Here is an 18613-nt window from a genome sequence, read left to right on the forward strand (position 1 = left end):
TTACATACAAAATTACATGTAGTAATATTAAAAAAATTGTTATTACTTTTTTGACAAGACCAATATTAAAAAATACAAATAAAAATAAGTATACAGGTAGTTACATATAAATTTATCTAAAGACAAAACAATATAAAATATAAAATTGGTATCAAATTCAGTTCACAATTTGTGATAATAATAATGACAATTTATTGAAAATAGGAAAACATAATTTACATACAAAATTACATGTAGTAATTTTAAAAAAAATGTTATTACTTTTTTGACAAGACCAATATTAAAAAATACAAATAAAAATAAGTATACAGGTAGTTACATATAAATTTATCTAAAGACAAAACAATATAAAATAAAAAATTGGTATCAAATTCAGTTCACAATTTGTAATAATAATAATAACAGTTTATTGAAAATAGAAAAACATAATTTACATACAAAATTACATGTAGTAATATTGAAAAAATTGTTATTTACTTTCTGACAAGACCAATATTAAAAAATACAAATAAAAATAAGTATACAGGTAGTCACATATAAATTTATCTAAAGACAAAATAATATAAAATTGGTATCAAATTCATTTCACAATTTGTATGAATCTGATAAGGCGTTTTTTGAATTCCTTAACAGTCTGAGCTTTTTTAATATCATTCGGTAATTTATTGAAATCGTTCAAACCCCTATAGAACATGGACTTCATAGTACTTGACAGATTGCATCGAGGTAAATAAAAATTTGCATTATTTCTTGTAGAATATCTATGAATATCAGAGTTGAAAACAATGAAGTCATTAAAATAGGTAGAGAGATGATTGTTTAAAATTTTAAAAATGAAAATCATTGTATTTAGATAATATCTCTCACGGAAAGTCGTTGAAGCTGATCCAGCATTAATGATATATTTGTATAATGGTTGCATTTTAATATTATACGCATACCTCTATCCTGCAGTTTCTGTAAAGCTGATATTTTATTTTGATCTAGTGAATAGAGCAAACTTGCACAATAATCAAAGTGTGGCTTTATGATTGTATTATACACAGTAATGTTAGAGGAAGCTGAGAGACTAGCTGATATACGACTGAAAAAATATAATTTTTTACAAATCTTTTTTTAGTATATAAAAAATGTTTATTGTTTATTTCGAATTCATACAACATACAATAAACATCGTTCTGCAAAGTGTGATTTTGGTTTCCTTTGATGTTAGTTCTTTATTTCTTAGCATCCCAATTCCACAGACCTTGCAATACCTCAAAGAAAAATAATTTCAATAATAACGAAATCGATGAATTCATTTCTCTCACTAATCTGTGTATGAAACAAAATCGGTTCCAGGTAAAAGATGGCTTTTATGAACAACAGGAAGGTACAGCTATGGGTAACCCCTTGTCTCCCTACCTGACAGACCTGTTCATGAGCAGATTCGAAATGGAAACCAAAGAAAAGTCAAAGTATTTCCTAGGATATGGCTAAGTTATGTGGATGATATATTCGCGATATTCGATACTAAAAAATTGAATATTGAGGACTTGGTTTCCTTTTTAAGTAACAGATGTCCATCAATGAAATTCACGTATGAGTTAGAAAATAAGGGACAACTACCATTTACGTACAGGTATATTCTTGACAGTTCACATCACTGTGGACAACACAAACATGCTGGGTTGAATTTTTTAGTGCATTGTCTTTTGACTTTTCCTCTAACACATGAGAGGTTCACAAAAGAAGAAAGTACAATACAGGAAATAGTAGCCACTAACGGTTTCTCGAGGGGTATTGTAGATGACATAATAAGGAAGAAGTCAAGAATGAACGGAATCTTGACTTTCAGAAAGGTCAGAAACCAAGATAAATATATCTCAGTTCCATATCACCAATGCCGAAGAATTTTAAAAAGATTTTCAACTAGATATGAAGGTGGTTTTTAAAACAAGTCGTACACTATATGGAAGTCCAAAAGACAAAGCCGAGAATTCGGAAAAGTCTGGAATTTACGAAATTGAATATAAGACTGCGATGTAAAATATTATGGACAGACAAAAAGATCTATTGGAATAAGATATAAGGAACACTTAGTACACTTAAAATATAAAAGATCTGAAAAATCAGCAGTCTCCAATCTTATTTTGTAACGAAACCATTCCATAGACTTCAGTTCATTAAGATTAGTTAGACAAGTTAACAACAACAGGCAACTAGATGTCTATGAGAGTGTAGAAATAAGTAAACATAATATTATGAATGAAGATGGCGGACCAATACTAAATAGCATACCATATAGCTTGTTAAAAAATATTATTAGATAGGACAATATTGTGAAATAATTTTTTTATATAGTTGAAAATAATTTTATATATAGCTATAACATTTAAATATTAGATTCAACTAACTATTACATAAGGACACATTGTAAAATTAATAGGAAGGCAAATTGTAAAATTAATTTAAGACACTCAAGACTCAGGTACCTAAAACATGTATCTATGGTATAAATAAGGATAGCTTTGTGAGTATGATTAGTTTGATCTTCCTCTTGAAGATGATCACTTGGTGATCGAAACACGTGTCGAGGTGTTAAAAATAACGATTTGGTGTTGGGAAAAATTACAGTAATATTCAAAGCATGAAATGTACAATTATCAGTTTTTTCGAGAGAGTTTTCAATTCCAATTTGTGTCAAAAAGCATGATCTACATACACATCTTGTGTGGAGTTTATTTTGAAAATGATTGCTTTCTTAATTTTTTTGAAATAGAAAGTCAAATCCTTCCTTTCCAAAACCTGTCCTAAAATTATACCCCCTTTCAATTTAAACAAGACTACTATGGCTGGGATTGATTCAAATAAGCGAATGAATATCATTACATTCTGTCATCGGAGTAGATTTAACTGATTCCTGACATAGGGTTCTTAATGTTATGAATGAATTGAGTACTTAATCTCATAGAGTTATCCAAATTGGTGCTGAAGAGGCAATAAGGCAAGTAACTTATTCGGAAACATCAAATGTATGCTATTGAGGATGACAGTAAGTGAAATTTTACCTCTTTCATATACGGTATTGTGTAGCAATCCTGTGAATTATATCTGACTCAACTCCATAACAAATGTTTGGAATACAAATTGAATAGAGAAAAGTGTTTTTCCACATTTTGTTTTGTATAAAGATGGAGAAGTAGATAGCCCTAAAATTAAACTCTCCTAAAAATATAAGGCTTTCAATTGAATCTGTATAATGTTTAGTATTTATTTATTTATTTATATATTCGGGATACAAACAGAAAAAAATCCACTACAGTATCCACATAATTATATTAATATTAAATTAGAGTAATATCTATACTACACATGTACACAGCGTCTAAAGTAAGGGATGAATTAAAATCAAATACAATAACAATAAAAACTGAATAATAGTTATTGACGAAATGTGTTAATTATAATTTATTAAAATAATCTTTCAATATTTTTTTGGCAGTAAGCAAAGAAGTATTAAAAATATCGAAGTAGTTTGCGAGAGAATTACCCCATTTAACGCATCGACATAGAGGAGAGTTCTGCGAACAGTTTGTTCTCTTGAAAGGTAAATTAAATAATTCATGTGCTCTGATTGTTCTATTTGCAACATTTAAGTAAATGATTGATAATAATGATGGACAATTTATTTTGTTTGTTATTATTTTTTGTAAAAATAAAATATCTGATATGTTACGCCTATGTTCCAACGATACTAACTGGAGGTCTCGTCTAATTCGCAAAGTATCACTGTTTTCAGTAATTCGAATACCTTGTTTGTAAGCAACGAATTTTAAAAATCGATTTTGAATACGTTCTAATCGATCGATGTATATATTATACTGTGGACTCCAGATGGTTGATGCAAACATTAACTTACTTAATACAAAAGCGTTATAGAGATTGTGTATTGATTTTGTTTGATTGAAGAATTTACATTTTCTCTTGACATATCCCAGAGCTCTACTGCTCTTATTTATTACATAATCTATATGTTTATCGAAAATAAGTTTGGAGTCAAAAATAACTCCTAAATCTTTAAATGTATTAACTCGTGACAGCAAGATATTATTTATGTGATATGAATATGTAAGAATATTTTTGTTGCGGGTGAATGATATACAACTACATTTGGAAAAATTGAGATATAATTCGTTTTGTTTACAAAATTCAAATAAATTATTCATGTCACTCTGAATTCTCAAGCAATCTGACAATGATTTTATTTGAAGATGAATTTTCAGATCATCAGCATACATTAAGAATTTGGCATTTTTAAAACATTGTTTAATGTTATTAATATAGATAATGAAGAATAAGGGCCCTAGATGGGACCCTTGTGGCACTCCAGAAGGTGTTGGATAAGGTTCAGATGAATAACCGTCTATAAAGATATATTGAGTTCTGTTTTTTAAATATGATTCAATCCATTTTAGCATCGCACCACTTACACCGACTTCAGTAAGTCTCCGAAGTAGTGTATTATGACTAATTTTGTCAAAGGCCTTGCTGAAATCTGTGTAAATAGTGTCAACTTGAATTTTATTATCCAAATTATCATGTAAAAATTCAGAGTAACAAAATAGGTTCGATTCAAGAGATCGATTTTTAAAAAAGCCATGTTGCTCAGGTATAATAATGTTTTTAATTAAATGAAATATATATTTATAAATTAAGCGTTCAAATAGTTTTGGTATTATTGATATTTTACTTATAGGACGATAATTTTCAATATTATCTTTCCTTCCGTTTTTAAAAATGGGTATTACTCTCGCAACTTTCCAACTGACAGGAAAATATCCACAACAAAGTGACATATTAAAAAGAATTGTTAGAGGAGTACATAAAGTATGAGCACAGTTTTTGCAGATTGCAGGTATTTGATCAGGTCCTGAGCCTTTATTAACATCTAATTCTACTAAGCCTTGTTCTACTTCCTTTTTGCTTAAAATAATTTGTGATAAATTAGAATTATTGTCTGTTTCAGTAAATTGGTCCTGACAAAATGCATTATGTTTATCAACAAAGACGCTTTTGAAGAATTTTGAAAATAAATTTGCTATCTCATGACCATTTTTTGCTTCATGATTATTTAACTGCATTTTGTGGGGAATCTTGCTGACCGAGTGCTTTTTAATTGATGAAAAGTTCCAAAAACGTTTGGGATTATTTACTACGTCAGCCTCAACATTTAAAATGTAATTGTCGAAATCTCTCTTTATTAATGTTTTTGATCTAGCACGGAGAAGCGTGAATGAATTTGAATCATTTAAGTTTTTATACATTTTCCATTTTTTGTGAAACTTATTTTTTTCTTTTATTACTTTAATAGTTGAGGCAGAATAGTATGAAGGAAACTGTCTACTTTTAAAAAATTTTGGAACGTTTTGATCAATTAATTTATTTACAATACAGTTGAATTTCTGAACGGAGGAATCAACTGAACCGGTATTTAAGATATCTTCCCAAGAAATATCAGCAAGAGAGTCGTTGATTCGAGTATAGTTCGCTTTTTTAAAATTTAAGAATAACGACGATACCGGTTTCAATTGCCTAGAATATGAAACTTCAAATAAAAATTCTATGCAAGGATGTGATGAGTGTCCTCTTTTACGAGTGGACAAGAGCATTGTTGTAAATTAGAAATATTAAATTTATTGCAAAGAATCAAATCCAAAAGTTTACCGTTCAAATTTCGAACTGAGTTAAATTGCATAAGATTTTTAAATGAAAAGGTATCAATTAAATCCGAATATTTTCTATCTACATTTGACGCTATCAAGAAGTTGTTCGCATTAGTCCAATTTGTTGTACTTAAATTAAAATCACCACAAAGAAGAAATATATCTCCTTCATTTAGGACAAGGGAATCGAGTTTTGATGAAAAATTTGCGAAAGAAAGCTGATCATCTCCAGGCAGATAAATACAACACACAAAAATTCTAAATGATTCAAAATGTAAGCACACCCACATATCTTCTGCCTCACTTAAGTATTCAGTGACAATGGACGTTTTAAACTTATTTTTCACTGCGATGAACACTCCACCGCCATCCAATTTCCTTGTGTCACGGTCTCGACGAAACACGATGTAATTATTAGTGTCCACAACCTCATGATCATAAATTTCATTATTTAGCCATGATTCTGTTATACACAAAATATCTGGATTATTGACACATGTGTTAAGATTGAATTCTGGAAGTTTAGTTCTTAACCCACGAACGTTTTGATAAACTATACTTAAAGAAGCCATTTTTAAATTTCAAAAGCGATATTATTCGAGATATACCATAAAGTTAAATCAAGTTCAGGTCTTGAAGACAGGAAATTTGTTTTATTTTTGATGTTTCATTCTTCCTTGTCAAAATATTTCCGTTTTGAACCCATATGAATTTACAATTTTTATCTTGCTTAAGTTTTTCCCGAACTTCTTTGAAAAGTATTTTCGTATGAGTTGCCAAATGTTCGTTGATGAAAAATTTTTGGGATACACCATCCAGTTTAAATCCATACTTGTATTCATCTTGTTTACGTAACAATCTAGCTGCATTTAGAAAACTGTCACGGCTACGCTTGGAAAGAAATGAATGACAATATTTTTAGGTTTGTTTTCGGTCCGGGTTTGTGTTCTGTAGATTGTATTGATTACTTCCTCGGTATAAGGAAGATTAAAAAAATTAGCTATCTTATTGAACAAGACGAATAAATTTTCTCCTTTCTTCTCTGGAATATCATGGATTTCAACATTATTTGCTTTATTAATTTGTTCTAGATGTTCGACTTTTTTACGTAAATCTTTCATCTCAGATTTGAGCTGATTATTTTCTAATTTTAATTGATCCGTGGCTTTAAAATAATTATCAAGTTTTGATAACTTTTTTTCAAAATCTGATATTTTGTTGGAACAAAACTCAACCGATTTGCGAAGATCTCTCATCTCTTTAAGCAGAATATTGAACCCGGAGGTTTTGTCTTCGTTTGAAATATCCTCTTCTGAATCTAATTCCGATAATTCGATGTCCTGTATAAGGAGAGAACGCCGATCAGCTGATTTAGATCCTACTTGTTGCTGGGTACAGCTACGAGTTCGGATTCGGCCTTGCTCATCGGATCTACAGTCGATACACTCCCATCGATTACCAGGTAGACTGTTAATGAGTCCGAGTTGGGCTCTCGATATATCGGAGCATTTAGAATTTGCATGAAAAAAATTACCGCAAAAACCTGCACACTGAAGACCTGGCGACTTTTTGGAACAAACTTGCTCGCATGCCTTACACTTTTTATTATTAGACATAATTAGATGATTTGAATTTGATTCGCTTTTGTTTTACTTCAAACACTGTGAATTTTCTAAATAGAAATACTAAGTATTATTGATTGAAAAACACCACTATGGGCAGAGCCGATAAACACGTCCACACCTGGTGAGAACTAACACTATCTAACTAACACTATAGTACCTTCATAATGTGTGTAATTTGAGTATAATTATTTACTTATGTTTGATTTTGTAAGTGTTAATAATGTATTTACTATTGAATAACTGTAGATGGTACTCCGTTAAGCAGAGCGATATTACTACTGGACTTTGCCGAGGTTTAAAAAATGACATTATTATTATTATAATTTGAGATGATGAATTTATTCAAGATTTTATAAACCAGAAAAATTATCAAGGAGTAACTTTGCACAATTAAACGTTTTTGCTGATTTCCATGAGTTTTTGAAGATTTTAAGTAGCTTCTTTTACACTTAAATGGTTTTTTCAGTATGTTCTGAATGTAAAAGCACTAGAATGGGTTCTTTCATGCGATTTCAAATTTGCACTCTGAAAAAACGACTGTGAGCAGATTTTACACTGAAAGGTTTTTTTTCCAGAATGAGTTCTTTCATGTTTTTTCAAATTTCTATTTCGAGTAAACCCCTTCAAGCAAATTTTACACTCAAATGGCTTTTCACCAGTATGGGTTCTTTCATGCGATTTCAAATTATTACCCCAAAAAAATGACTTCAAGCAGATTTTACACTGGAATGGTTTTTTTCCAGTATGAGTTCTCTCATGCGTTTTCAAACTACCATTTTGGGTAAATGATTTCAAGCAGATTTTACACTGAAATAGTTTTTTCTCAGTATGACTTCTTTCGTGGGGTTTCAAACTACTTCTATAAATAAAAGACTTCAAGCAGATTTTACATTGAAATGGTTTTTCACCAGTATGGCTTCTTTCGTGTGCTTTCAAATTAGCATTCTGAAAAAATGATTTTGAGCAGATTTTACAGTGGAATGCTTTTTTTCCAGTATGGATTGTCTTATGTTTTTTCAAGTGACTAGTTTGGGTAAATGATTTCAGACAGATTTTACACTGAAATGGTTTTTTCTCAGTATGTGTTCTTTTGTGGAGTTTCAAACTATTACTGTGAATAAAAGACTTCAAGCAGATGTTACACTGAAACGGCTTTTCACCAGTATGGGTTCTTTCGTGCGATTTCAACTGACCGCTCTGAAAAAATGACTTCGAGCAGATTTTACACTGAAATGATTTAATTCCAGTATGAGTTTTTTCATGTGTTTTCAAACTATCACTGTAAGTGAATGACTTCAAGCAGATTTTACACTGAAATGATTTAATGCCAGTATGAGTTATCTCATGTCTTTTCAAAGAATCATTTTGAGTAAATGACTTAAGGCAGATTTTGCACTGAAATGGTTTTTCACCAGTATGAATTTTTTGGTGGGTTTTCAAATTACCTTTTCTACCAAATGACTTTAGACATATTTTACATTGGAATGATTTTTCCCCTGTATGAGTTTTTTCATGTATTTTCAAATGACTTAACCAACTGAATGATTTCGAGCAGATTTTGCACTGATACGGTTTCACAATATGATCGTTTGCAATGCCAAACTTCTGTTCATTGAAGCTCTCTTCCTTCTTCTCGCTGACTGTTCCATCCTCTGTTTCAACAAAGACGTTCCCAGAATCTGTGAAAAAATTACTAATGAAATATATATTTTATACAAAATTGTTTGCTTGAAAAGAATATTAATTTTTCACTTATTTACTGTTGATTCAACTCCCCAAAAGGAGTAACCTTTTGGGGTTCTACTATCCAAATAGTTTACAACGACTAAAAAGTTCGTGAAACCAAGTTATTGAATGTTCTGTAATGTGTCTGAAACCGACCATAAATTTATATAAACCATAAAATTTTAAGTTTTCATGAAATGAGGAAATGTATATTTATACACAAACTATTTACTGGTCATGAAGATTCCAATTTATAATTAAACAAACTACCTTTTAACGTGTGTTAGGAATCACACGTTAAAAGGTAAGACCTCGTTAGTCCTTAGCTCGCACAAGTTTCTCAACTTCTGAGAGTTATCGTTCGTATGGGGGCGGCAACTGATTAACGGAAAAACAGATTTTAAACAGACAGAAACAGATTTTAATCCAAACCAATCAAATGGATTAATAATATATCAAAGTATATTCATTCATAATATTTTTTCTTTCTTGAGGTTACATGAATGAAAAAATCAAAAATTTGATTAGAAATATATTGTACAAAATTTCAGGGAAATGAATTATATGAGGAGATTTTTTGTAATTAATTATTATGTCACTATTTTCATTGATAGGTAGAATTGGAATGTCATAAAATGGCATAATAGTCTAATCAACAAGTTTAAAAACATGAAAAATAGAGATATTGGTCCTAAAAATATGAGCGATAGCTCATTCGATTTCGTAATCACCTCTAGAAAAATGTTTTTGACGGTTTTTTTGTGCAGGTAAAATATTGCAATTGTTATTAACAAAATAAGATTAAAAAATAATATTTATTTTTTCTTTAATAACTCAAACAATATTAATATTTAAGTAATTTTGAAAAAAGCTCTTTAAAGAGGGGGAAATTTCCGATAAAATAGTCCCGTCCCCGGAAACTCTATTTCCATTATTTATAATTTTAATTTGACGTTGACTTAAGAGAGTTTATCAAAAGAAATAATTTTTTTATAAACTGAACATTGAAACCGAACCTTCAACTAAGTTAGAACCTTTTATATACAACTGGATGTACCATATACATCAATTTCAGAGCTGGGCTCACCGAGATGGATCAACAATTGTTCCCTTCTCACAGGAATGCAAATCAGAGGAAGATACCTGTTATATTGATTTGTTCATCTTTTTATTAGTTTGCTTTTATTTATTGAAAATATGACCCTGTATATAACAAAACCAAATGTTTCGGATAATTTGTCAAAAATAAAAGTCAATAAAAGTTTAACCCGACTAAAAATAGGGTTTATTGGGTGTTTTTGAGCTTGATAATTATCAAGGAAACAACAATACCTTTGTAGATATTCTACTATTTTTCAATACACGAAATATAAATAACAGAGAAAATACGAGGTCTATTCAAAAAATATGGTGAATGTTCAATTTTGCAGGCCACATACATTCAATCAACGATTTTTATATAGAGGAATCAAAAAGCATTAAAGTTACAGGAATGTTCTTTCCAGTATGGATATCATAGTAACAAAAACTCAGCAAAAAAATTGAAATCACCTGTCTAATTTCTACTGAGTTTTTAATTTGTTACAACTAGTATCAGTTTGTTAAACGATTCTCAAGTAAACTCAGTTTGCTATATTCTACTACTTCTATATTCTCAGTACCTATATCCAACATGAATTTCTACAAAATAAATAGGTCAGCAATCGAACATGATTGGAAAATTATTGAATGCAAAAAACCTTCATCAAACTTCAGTACCTGTGGTGTGTTTTGAATCATGAGTCATATCTTCATCCTGTTCATCAAGGAACTTATTATGAGGGCCTTCACTTATTTCTATTTCTGATTTGGGTTCATGGTAAACATCAATGACACTTTCAGTTTTAATCTGATCTATTTCATATTTTTCTTCGAGGTTATGAGTAACCATTTCAATACCAAACAGATATTGTCCAGATTCAGGGACCATTTCAGTTTCACTTGTTTCACATTTCATGATATTTGTTTCAAAAACCATTTCATCCCCAACAGATTCAAGCTCTTTCTTAATAATCATTCCACAATTATCAGTAGCCATTATCCTTGAACAAAGAGGGTTTGTTTTCTACGACAATTCTTTATTTTGAATTTTTATTCAATTTCGTCAATACTTTTTGAAGAGAAATAATGTCATTCTACTTCTTCTTTTCTTGTTTATTTGTGGTAGCAGAGACAAAATTGCTGTCTCGGATAAGAAGCACCCCTGGATGGATAATCTTAAATATGTTGTTTTCTATATATATGTTTTATTATTCATATACATATTTTATGTGAATTGTTGAAAATTATTCAATTAATAAAAGAAAATGATTTTGAATAATAAATCAGTGTCAATGTCAAAGTCAAATAGAAGAAAAAAAAGTTCCAAATTCAGTACACACTGCCATAGGTGTGTTTTATTCCAGATCTGTCACTTCCTGCCCAATCAAAATACATCGAGGAGAAGTTGTGTTTTGTTGGCACTCAGATTAAGTAATTTCCTTCAAAAGTTATTCGTTATCTATGCTTGATGTATTTAGATCTAACAGAGAGAGCGGAAATTATAAATTTGGAATATGATTGATGCCAACAAAACACAGCTAGTACGGACGTGCAGATTCGTCACATATTTTCATTTATTGTTTCTTGGAAATTCCGACTTTGAAAGTTTCTGCAGATAGTATTGATAACGAAAACATTTGAAGTACCGTTCATAATGAGGACTGAAATACAAATTGCTATCGCATCTGTTGTCAATAAAATTTTGTCTGAATTTTGAAGCAAGTTTTATAAATCAACCGTCGATTGATACATCGGTGACCGCTCGTAAATTCGTCGATTACTCCAGTGATTTGTTTATAAATTCGAAATTTCGACTTTATTTCGACTTCATTCTATAAATTTCGAATTTAAACTAAAAATATTTCATATAGGAATAGAATAAGTATTGAAATATAATATTTCATTGATAACAATAATAAAAAAACTCAAAAAAGGCTAGAAACATTTCTATGATTTTTGAATTTGTCTTCTTCGTGAATAGGATAATACGTGTTGGAATATGATATTTCATCAATAATAATAATAATAATAATAATTTTTTCTCAGGTCGAGTGGGCTGAAGTCGGAAACTGAGGGGTTCATCATGGCTTGCCAGGATGGTGTCTTCAATACCTTAGTCTACCGCAGTCGCGTGATGGGTATAGAGGTTCCTGACACAAGGTGCAGGGCCTGCCGCGGGGCGCCCGAGACCCTAATAGGGCCTGATCAGCGCACACTACGGTGAAAATAATAATAATATTAATAATAATAATAATAATAATTAGCAGGGATGGCCACTAACACCCTTGGCCTTTGGTGAGTTGCGACACCACTTACCCGAGCAACTGGTGCAAAACCGGACCGGCAGCCCAGGCGCTCCCGGGAAGGAGAACTCTATTTTCCCTCCGGTGCCGGCCGTGGGTCCACAGGGCTAACCACCCAGTGGACCCAACACTTGGTTCCCAGTGATCAAGGAAGGGGCCCCCACAATCGACCCGCTCGGAGGGGTCAGAGGCAAGGTGGTGGGGCCCATAACGATGATTTGCCTACTGATGACAACCCTGGCAACGACAACGAACGCTTTGAGTGGACGCATGAGCTGAGAGATAGCTTTATGCATTGCTACGAGAGTAGTGAGCCCGCGCGAAGAGGGTACATGGCGAGATTGCATGCTCTGTGGTGTGAAACACATCCGGAGCATGCCGCCTTTTCCACCCAAAATCTTAGGGATTACGTATCCTATCTTCGGCGGCAGGGCTATATAGCTCCTCCCCAGTCTGCTAACGAAGTGGTAGAAGTGGCAGTTCTACCACCCGTTGGCACGGCTGGAGAGGAGACTCGCACCATACCACCAATGGAGACGACAATCAGAACACGCAGGGCGCTCCACAGAATTAGGCTCCAGAAGCCACAAGAAATGGCTTGTTTGGATGCGGAGGTTAATAGTGTTCTAACAGAAGAGGCTGACATCTGGCAAATCAATACCGCCGTGTATAACGTCGTCCAATCGCTTTCCGAATCGGAAGGACGAAATCCCGGCCTTGCTGTTCGGAAGATTGAACGGCGTGTACACAAGATGGAGGCTAAGATCACGTCGGCGAGACAACACGCGTCTCGTATCCAATGTGTGATGGACTACAGGGCGGCCAATAGGCCTTTCACGCCCGCAGTGCGGCGAATAGCCGCCAATTTACGACGTATCCATCACACTCTAAGCCAAGGCGTGCTGTTGACCACCAAACAACATTGCCTTGATAGGATACGAATGCTAGTGGCTGCTAAGAAGTCACTAGTGAAGCGAGCGAGAAGTATCGCGGAAAATCTTAAGTTCCGCGAGAAACCTTCTCGCTTATTCCAAGAGCCTCCACGTGTTGTGGATAATCCGCCGACTGCTGATCAGGTGGAATCCTTCTGGAAGGATATCTATGAACTCCCGCAGCCACTCAACTTAGACACTCCAGCCCTAGCGCAGTTCGAAGCTTTCAACAGAGAGCTTCGACAGCCTGAGCTCAATGAACTGCGCAACCCGATAACCCCGGATGACGTTCGAAGAGCCCTTGTTGGTTCCAAGAACTTTGCTGCTCCAGGCCCAGATGGGCTGAACACTTATTGGTGGAAAAAACTACCAAGTACCCACCGCCATCTGGCCAGAGTTTTCAACTTATGGCTGGACGGAGAGCAGCAGATTCCGGATTGGTTTGTTGAGGGGAGGACCGTTCTCATCTCCAAAAGCGGAGATGTGTCGATTCCTAAGAATTACAGACCGATAACATGCTTGAATTCGTGTTATAAGTTGTTAACAAGCATCTTATACACACGAATACTCACCGCAGTTGACCGAGTGTTCGAACGGATATATGAGCAGAGCGGGTCGAAGAGAGGAGTCGCTGGATGTAAAGAGAACCTGCTCATCGATAGATGTGTAACGCAGGACTCGATACAATATAAGCGTAACCTCTCTATGGCTTGGATCGATTACCGTAAGGCATTTGATACAATTTCGCATGAGCTCATCTTGCATTTGCTCAGATGCCTTGCGGTACCCGACAACATAGTGAGATGCATTGAACAACTGACACCACTTTGGCGAACTCGCTTCACCATAACATCTGGTCAAGCAAGAGTTCAAACAGGGTGGGTCACTTTCAGAAGGGGTGTATTTCAGGGTGATTCCCTCAGCCCCCTTCTATTCTGCATCTCACTATTGCCATTATCCGTTGCGCTCAGAAAGACTCGAGGGTATAACTGTGGCACCCCCGGAAACCGGAGGCACAAGGTCACTCATCTGTTTTATATGGATGATCTTAAACTTTATGCCTCTGGAGAGAAGGATCTCCATCAGTCCTTGAGGGTGGTGGAAGAGTACACGCATGCTATCGGTATGAAGTTCGGGATAGACAAATGTGCAATGGTTCATCTCAAAAGAGGACGATGCGGGGACTATGGAGAGGATGTGCAGCTCGTAGGTGGAAGCATCTTACACCATCTGAATGCCGGAGAGACGTATACTTACCTCGGGGTGGAACAACGCCAGTCACAAGAGGTAACTGCAGTGGAGAACCCTCTCCACGGCAAGTATCAGCACAAACTTCGACAAATCTGGTCATCGGAACTGTCGGAGAAGAACAAAGTTGCCGTAACAAATATGCTTGCCGTTCCAATCTTACTCTACTCGTTTGGAGTAGTGAAGTGGACTCGGGAGGAGCTGTACCAACTCGACGTAAAGACCCGAAAAATGATGCATCTCTATAGGAGTTTGCATCCCAAATCGTCCGTTCCACGGTTGTACTTCCCACGACAACAGGGAGGCCGTGGACTTTTGAGTTTGGAGTGTCTTCATGACAGAATGGTACTGGATACAGCTTGTAAAGTCATCAGGAGTTCCCCTTCTCTGCATGATCCGTGACCATGAGAGAGCAGGAATTGGAGCATTTCTCCTTAGGGCAGCTGCCCGAGCAGTTGATGAACTCGGTATAGTTTTCGACTCTGAACGAGGTGACTACAACTCTGTCACCGAGTTGGAACCCGTTCAGCAAAAAGCTCAGATAAAAGCCGCAGAGATCACCTTACTTTTGCGGAAACACAAGGATAAGCCAATGCATGGGGTCTTCTTCAATAACATTGGAGACCTTGGCTTATCAAAGCGCCTGACGTTTGCTTTTCTCAGGTCGAGTGGGCTGAAGTCGGAAACTGAGGGGTTCATCATGGCTTGCCAGGATGGTGTCTTCAACACCTTAGTCAACCGCAGTCGTGTGATGGGTATAGAGGTTCCTGACACAAGGTGCAGGGCCTGCCGTGAGGCGCCTGAGACTCTAATGCACTTGCTATCAGCATGTCCAGCATATGCGGTCTCGGCCTATATCCATCGGCATAACGCGAGTGCTGTATTACCATCTACGGTACCGACGAGACACCGGTGTTGCCCTACGCTCCGGGGGATATTGAATCCGTTGTGGGGAACGAGAAGTGCCGAATTTATTGGAACTATTCGTTCCCCACCATCAGGCTCATAGAAGCTAATGAGACTGATGTAGTCTTTCTCGATCAACAGAGCAAAACGATATTTGTCGTGGAGTTTTCAGCTCCTGGCGAGACGAATATCGTCAGAAAAGAGGAGGAAAAACGGATAAAATATCGAGATTTTCTTTTCGAACTCCGCAGACTTTATCCAGATCACTCCGTCAAGATGGTTGTTCTGATTATTGGAGTCCTCAGTGAAATGATGTCCTCTCTACTCTCGAATCTTGAAATCATACCGGCTTGCCGCACTAAGGCAGAAATCTTAGCTGCACAGATGCAGAAAGCTGTCATTCTTGGCTCATTGCGTTTGCTTAGGGCACATGATTCTCGGACCCAATGATCACTTACCCCTCGGTGTGGGGGTGGTCATTGGTTGATAATGCTGGCGCGCCCTCCCGAATGTATCGGGGCTTCGGGGGATAGGGCCTGACCAGCGCACACTACGGTGAAAAAAAAAAATAATGATAATAATAATAAAAGAACTCATTTCAGCTCCTGACGAGACGAATGTCGTCAGAAAAGAGGAGGAAAAACGGATAAAATATCGAGATTTTCTCTTCGAACTCCGCAGACTCTATCCAGATCACTCTGTCAAGATGGTTGTTCTGATTATTGGAGTCCTTGGTGGAATGATGGCCTCTCTACTCTCGAATCTTAAAATCATACCGGCTTGCCGCAGAAAGGCAGAAATCATAGCCAGACAGATGCAGAAGGCTGTCATTCTTGGCGCACTGCGCTTGCTCAGGGAAAATGATTCTCGTACCCAAAGATCACTTAACTTACGGTTAATGCTGGCGCGATCTTTCGAATGTATCGGGGCTTCGGGGGATAGGGCCTGATCAGCGCATACTTCGGTAAAAAAAACTCAAGAACGTATGGAACAATTTTTATGATTTTTGTGTTTTCGGATTTGTCTTCTTCGGGAATAGTATAATAAGTATTGAAATATGATATTTCATCATTAAAAATATAAATAATAATAATAAAAGAACTAAAGAACAACTGGACCGATTTTCATGTTTTTTTGTCTTTTTGGATTGGTCTTCATCGGGAATAAAAAAAAATAAGTATTGGAAAATAATATTTCATCAATGAAAATAATTATTATAATGGAAAAACTCAAGACCGGCTGGACCCATTTTTAAGATTTTTGTTTTTGAGTTTGTCTTTATCGGGAATAGAATAATGAGTGATAAAAATTATATTTCATCAATAAAAATAATAAAAATGAAAGAGGCAAAACATCAGTGATAATAGTAACGTGTTATAATGAAACGCAACTGACAGCTCACATGTATATCACAGGGTGCTTCACTGAAGAGAGCACTCTTACTTATCAATTGCCATTTATTTTATTTACTAATATCATTTATTTTATTATACTTAATAATTTTGTATCAATTTCAAACTCCTAAATTGTCTCATTCATTGACTGTCCGCTAGTATCTCAATATGAACTTGTAAAACATAGGATGTCTCAAGGATCAGTACTGGAGCCACTGCTATTCATTATATATAAATGATATTTTTAACTTCACGCAGCCTCATAAATCAGTTTTATTTCCTGACGTCACCGCGTTTATCCTCTCAAGAAGTCACAACGATGAACTCTCTAATGTGGTGGATGATAAGGCAGAAAGTTGGTTCACAATGAATAATCTTAAATTAAATACGAATACGTTTTTCTTGTGTGAACCTCTCATATGTGAGAGGAAAAGTCAAAAGACGATGCACTAGAAAATTCAGCCCAGCCCGTTTGTGCTGTCCACAGTGATGTGAACTGTCAGGAATATACCTGTACGTGCTTGTTTCTTTTCTAAATACATCGTATTCTAGCCCTCCATATTGGCTCCTCATTGCCAAAACCACATGAAATGGAAGTGGTCCTTTATTTTCTTGATGAAGATCTGTTATTTAAAAAGGAAACAAAGTCTTGTTACCGAATATCGCGAAAACATCATCCTTATACTTCAGTCAAATCCTAGGAAAATACTTTGACTTTGTTTTGGTTTCCATTTCGAATCTGTTCAAGAACAGGTTTGTCAGGTAGGGGGACGAGTGACAAGGTTATCCATGGCCGTTCCCTCCTGTTGTTCATAAAAGCAACCTGCTACCTCGTTTTGTTCTATACACAAATTAGTGAGAGAAACGAATTCATCTATTTCGGTATAATTGATATTATTTTTCTCTAGTAATTCCCTGAGGTATTGTAAGATCTGTGGAATTGGGACGTTAGGAAATAAGGAACTAACATCAAAGAAAACCAAAATGTAACATTCTTGCAGAACGATGTTTTTTGTATGTTATATGAACTCTAAGGAGTTTATTATAGTAAAACCTGGTTCCGCAATAGACAAGCCATTTTCCTATTTGGTACGTAGGAGATCCAATAGCTGACATGATGGGGCGCATTGATTTTTCCGGTTTGTGTATTTTTGGGAGACGTTTCCAACCCAACAGTGTCAAAACTATATTACCTTCTGTAACAATAACGGTGCAACAATATATAGACATATTTCGGTATTTTTGGTAATTCACGTGTTAGCTGACAAAGCAATTATTTTTTCACGTTGCACATGTCATATATCTTGTCCGTCGACCGTCGGTTTTGATGAAACATTTTCAGTATTCGAATTTAAACATTTGTCGGTATAATTGATTGTTTTTGACAACGATAGAGGCTCATCAATAACAAAAATTTAAGTATACTTTTCCAATTTTTTATCAATAACTCTTACCCAGAACTTCTACTTAACAAGATTTTATTTAGTACGTCAACCATTGCAACCATTACAACTTTTACTTTGATTGGCTTGGCTCTGGTTGACCTAAAATTATTACTGAAAGCCCCTTTTCTACGAAAATCCATCTGTTTTGGTAATAAATATTTAACGAAAAATAATATAGTTAACTTACTACACTGTATTATAAATATTTTTTGAGAAAAATGAAAATTCACCTTATATTTTTAACACACAG

General features: G+C 34.8%; 2 protein-coding genes across 4 annotated transcripts in view; one reads left to right on the plus strand and one right to left on the minus strand.

Moving 5' to 3' along the window:
• Positions 1 to 11399, minus strand: part of LOC111516004 (uncharacterized) — a 29002-nt gene extending 17603 nt beyond the window's left edge. Inside the window, exons 1-2 of one of the 3 annotated variants that reach the window (XM_074177723.1) lie at positions 10814 to 11399; positions 8776 to 9009 (exon numbers count right to left, since the gene is read on the minus strand). In XM_074177723.1, the coding sequence (XP_074033824.1) occupies positions 8776 to 9009; positions 10814 to 11132 (553 nt within the window). In that variant the 5' untranslated portion in view covers positions 11133 to 11399. The remainder of the gene's footprint in view (positions 1 to 8775; positions 9010 to 10813) is intronic. The other 2 variants (XM_074177725.1, XM_074177726.1) reach the window with 2 other exon arrangements.
• Positions 1 to 18613, plus strand: part of LOC141483248 (uncharacterized) — a 403587-nt gene that overhangs the window by 162612 nt on the left and 222362 nt on the right. The gene's annotated exons all lie outside the window — the stretch shown is intronic.

This window comes from Leptinotarsa decemlineata, unplaced genomic scaffold, assembly GCF_025532065.1.
Source record: "Leptinotarsa decemlineata unplaced genomic scaffold, Ldec_3_MD MMD2_tig00003192_RagTag_RagTag, whole genome shotgun sequence".
NCBI classification, from domain to species: Eukaryota; Metazoa; Arthropoda; class Insecta; order Coleoptera; family Chrysomelidae; genus Leptinotarsa; species Leptinotarsa decemlineata.